Source organism: Anopheles ziemanni, unplaced genomic scaffold (genome assembly GCF_943734765.1).
Source record: "Anopheles ziemanni unplaced genomic scaffold, idAnoZiCoDA_A2_x.2 scaffold_12_ctg1, whole genome shotgun sequence".
NCBI lineage: Eukaryota > Metazoa > Arthropoda > Insecta > Diptera > Culicidae > Anopheles > Anopheles ziemanni.
In genome coordinates, this window is record NW_026690043.1 from 278,142 (window position 1) to 280,813 (window position 2,672).

Here is a 2,672-nt window from a genome sequence, read left to right on the forward strand (position 1 = left end):
TAAATAAATAAATATACGAACAAAATAAATTAACGCGTATTTTTCTTGGACGAGACCTTATGCCAAGAAAGACGCGTGGATCCGGCCGTGGTATGTTGAAAACAACCCCGCTTATCCCTGCGATTGAATTGAACCGATTGAATCGGCTAATTCAATGGTGTCTATAACAGTTGGTAGGATGATTCGAATGCCGTCTTTAGGATGGCATGGAATATGGTAGGTTCTTGGAAGTTCTGGCTGCTGGACAAGTTTCGATATCCTAGTTGGCGGGCGTTAGTGAGCAGGTTGTTCGTAGTAGTACCGGTATGGATCGTTGGCTCGCACTGGACGCACGAAGTACGTTGCCCGACGGTTGTCGTGACCGGTGTGCACCTGGAAGCTGGTTTCCTCGTGGTGGTCGGCTTTGAAGATCTTCTTCAGGGCCATGATGCTGGCAATGGTCAGCGCTACCTTGCTAATAACCAGAGCTTTGAATGCGATGGCACCGAGCGTCTTCAAACCGATCGGTCCAGCAATGCCCATGGCCGTCAGAAGTGCAGCAATGACATAGCGGCTGCCGTTCTTCTTGTTACCACTTCCGCGCGCTTCGGAAAGATCGAAGCTGATGGTGTGGCTCTTGAGGAATTTGTCGATCTTCTGAACCAGCGCCTTATCCGTTCCGCTGAGGCCTTCCATCGATCGGGCATCCGATAATCCGGGGATGACGCTCACATTGTCCTCGGCAACCGGAGTTTTCTGCTTCAGGAGCGATACTCCATCGACCAGTTGGATTGAATCCTGTTCCGCATACACAATCATCCGGATATTACAAGTCCGTTGCGTCGCCGAATCAACTGGTCTTACTTACCAAATCAATGGCTCGGGAAATGGAAGACAGGGCCTTCTGCTTGAGGCACTCAGAGAAGTCGGCTGTTTCTTGGCAATCGTCGTAGACTTTCTGCAAGACACAAATTTCTCCTCCGAACCAGCTGCTGCTGGCGCGCCACGAGCAGCTACCGGAAGCACCTAGGACACACGTCGCCAAGGCGATCACGAGCAGCAGCTCCGCAATCAGCGTTCGGTTGCACATATTGTCTAAACTGCTTGGTGCTAACGGAAAGCTCGTTTAATTCCTCACCACTAGACTCTCTAGAACACTCTAGAAGCACAGAGAACGAACCAGACTGATACTACTCAAGCTGCTGCGCTAGCGATGCTACACTGCTGATAACCGAACTGCAACTGCTGAGCGTACTGATTAGCGTCGGCTTTTAAATGCGTCTCAATGCTCTGCTTGCATCAACTGCCAACACGGCCCGGGAGCGAAAAGTTTTCCCTTTTACCCACTAGTTTACTCTTGCCGTTCATCTTGCCCTTACCCATGTTCTTCACTTCCTCTTGCTTCTGCCAAATACCGTTTAACGGTGTATCATCTTCACTCATTAGCTTGCCGTGATCGACTGGTGTTTTTTCAGCCGCATCCAAGAAAGAGCCCGAGCTCACATTCCATACCGTCCGATTTGCTTACCAACCCCATGTACACCCCGATTCGTCGCTATTTGGCGCAATACAAATCGGAACGGAACGAGGCGAGCAGTCCAACGGAGGGAGCCTCCTTACACACACCTTTACTTCGGGCCCAAGAAAGGGCCGCTGTCCATTCGTTGCATGCCATGCACGGTCGATGCATGCAACTGCATCGCAAACCAGTACAGGCGCTGCTAGATACGTTTTCACCTAGCAGAAGCTCACCCACAAAAGCAAGCTACACGTCAAGCTATCTGCCTTATCTGGAACTCCTTCAGACGAGCGTGAAATATGCGAACGGTGGTGGGCACCTTTCTTCCTCTCCCGGGGATATTCTCCCCTTAGTTGCATTTATGCTCATTTGCCCAAAACTCAGTGCCAAGCACGACATGATGCATGGTGTGCAGATTAATTCAATTACTTCCACTTCGCCTTGCGCAACCAGCGTGCAATCATCGGGGTACAAAAAAAACCTCACATGTTACTCTCATATGTAAGCGGTAACCGAGAGAGTAGATGTGCACACAGACAGAGCCTAAGAACTGCATGGTGAAATCGCAACAGTATTTCTCTTTACTGTTTACATTTTAATTTCGGTTTCGGTCGATCGAAACATACTCTAGTGCCTCATATTTTGCCCACAAGCACCCGCTGTTATTGCTCGGAGAAAGTGTGAATGATGTTTCCCCTCCTTCGTTCAAGTTTTAGCGTGATGAGCGTAGAAGAAGATAGACTCGTGGAAAATGAATCTTACTTTAAACCCTGTTACTTCTTCTTCTTCTTGGCGTAACGACCTTGTTGTTGGTCATGCCTGCCCGTTAAGGGCTTACGAGACTTGTTTTCCCTGTTGTACGTGGATAGTCAGTCCTCTCGTACAGGGGAGGGTCCGGTCTCGGTTGGGATTCGAACCCACGCCGTCGAGGTGGTGAGCCCCGGCGGCGCTCATGGGTCGATTTTCTAACCGGCGCTACCGCTCGGCTGTCGCGGACCCCCTGTTACTATTTTTTTAATTTATTGTAACTGTTTAAATTCCGATTTGATAATTCGTACCATATCATGTCATTAGATTATGTAATTAACTTTGAAAGTTGTTTACTTACATTCTTTAGTCAGTTTAATACTTGGTCAGTCATATATTAACTGCTGATATCTTTTTTATAAATTAC

At 48.5% G+C, this 2,672-nt stretch overlaps 1 protein-coding gene across 1 annotated transcript; it reads right to left on the bottom strand.

Annotated features, from left to right (window-relative positions):
• Positions 1 to 273: 273 nt before the first annotated feature.
• LOC131292891 (uncharacterized) lies at positions 274 to 1,069 on the bottom strand. The gene is made up of 2 exons (XM_058320985.1): positions 848 to 1,069; positions 274 to 777 (listed from the first exon to the last, which is right to left on the bottom strand). The coding sequence occupies exons 1-2, from the start codon at positions 1,067 to 1,069 to the stop codon at positions 274 to 276; spliced, it is 726 nt and encodes a 241-aa protein (XP_058176968.1).
• Between the last annotated feature and the right edge of the window lie 1,603 nt (positions 1,070 to 2,672).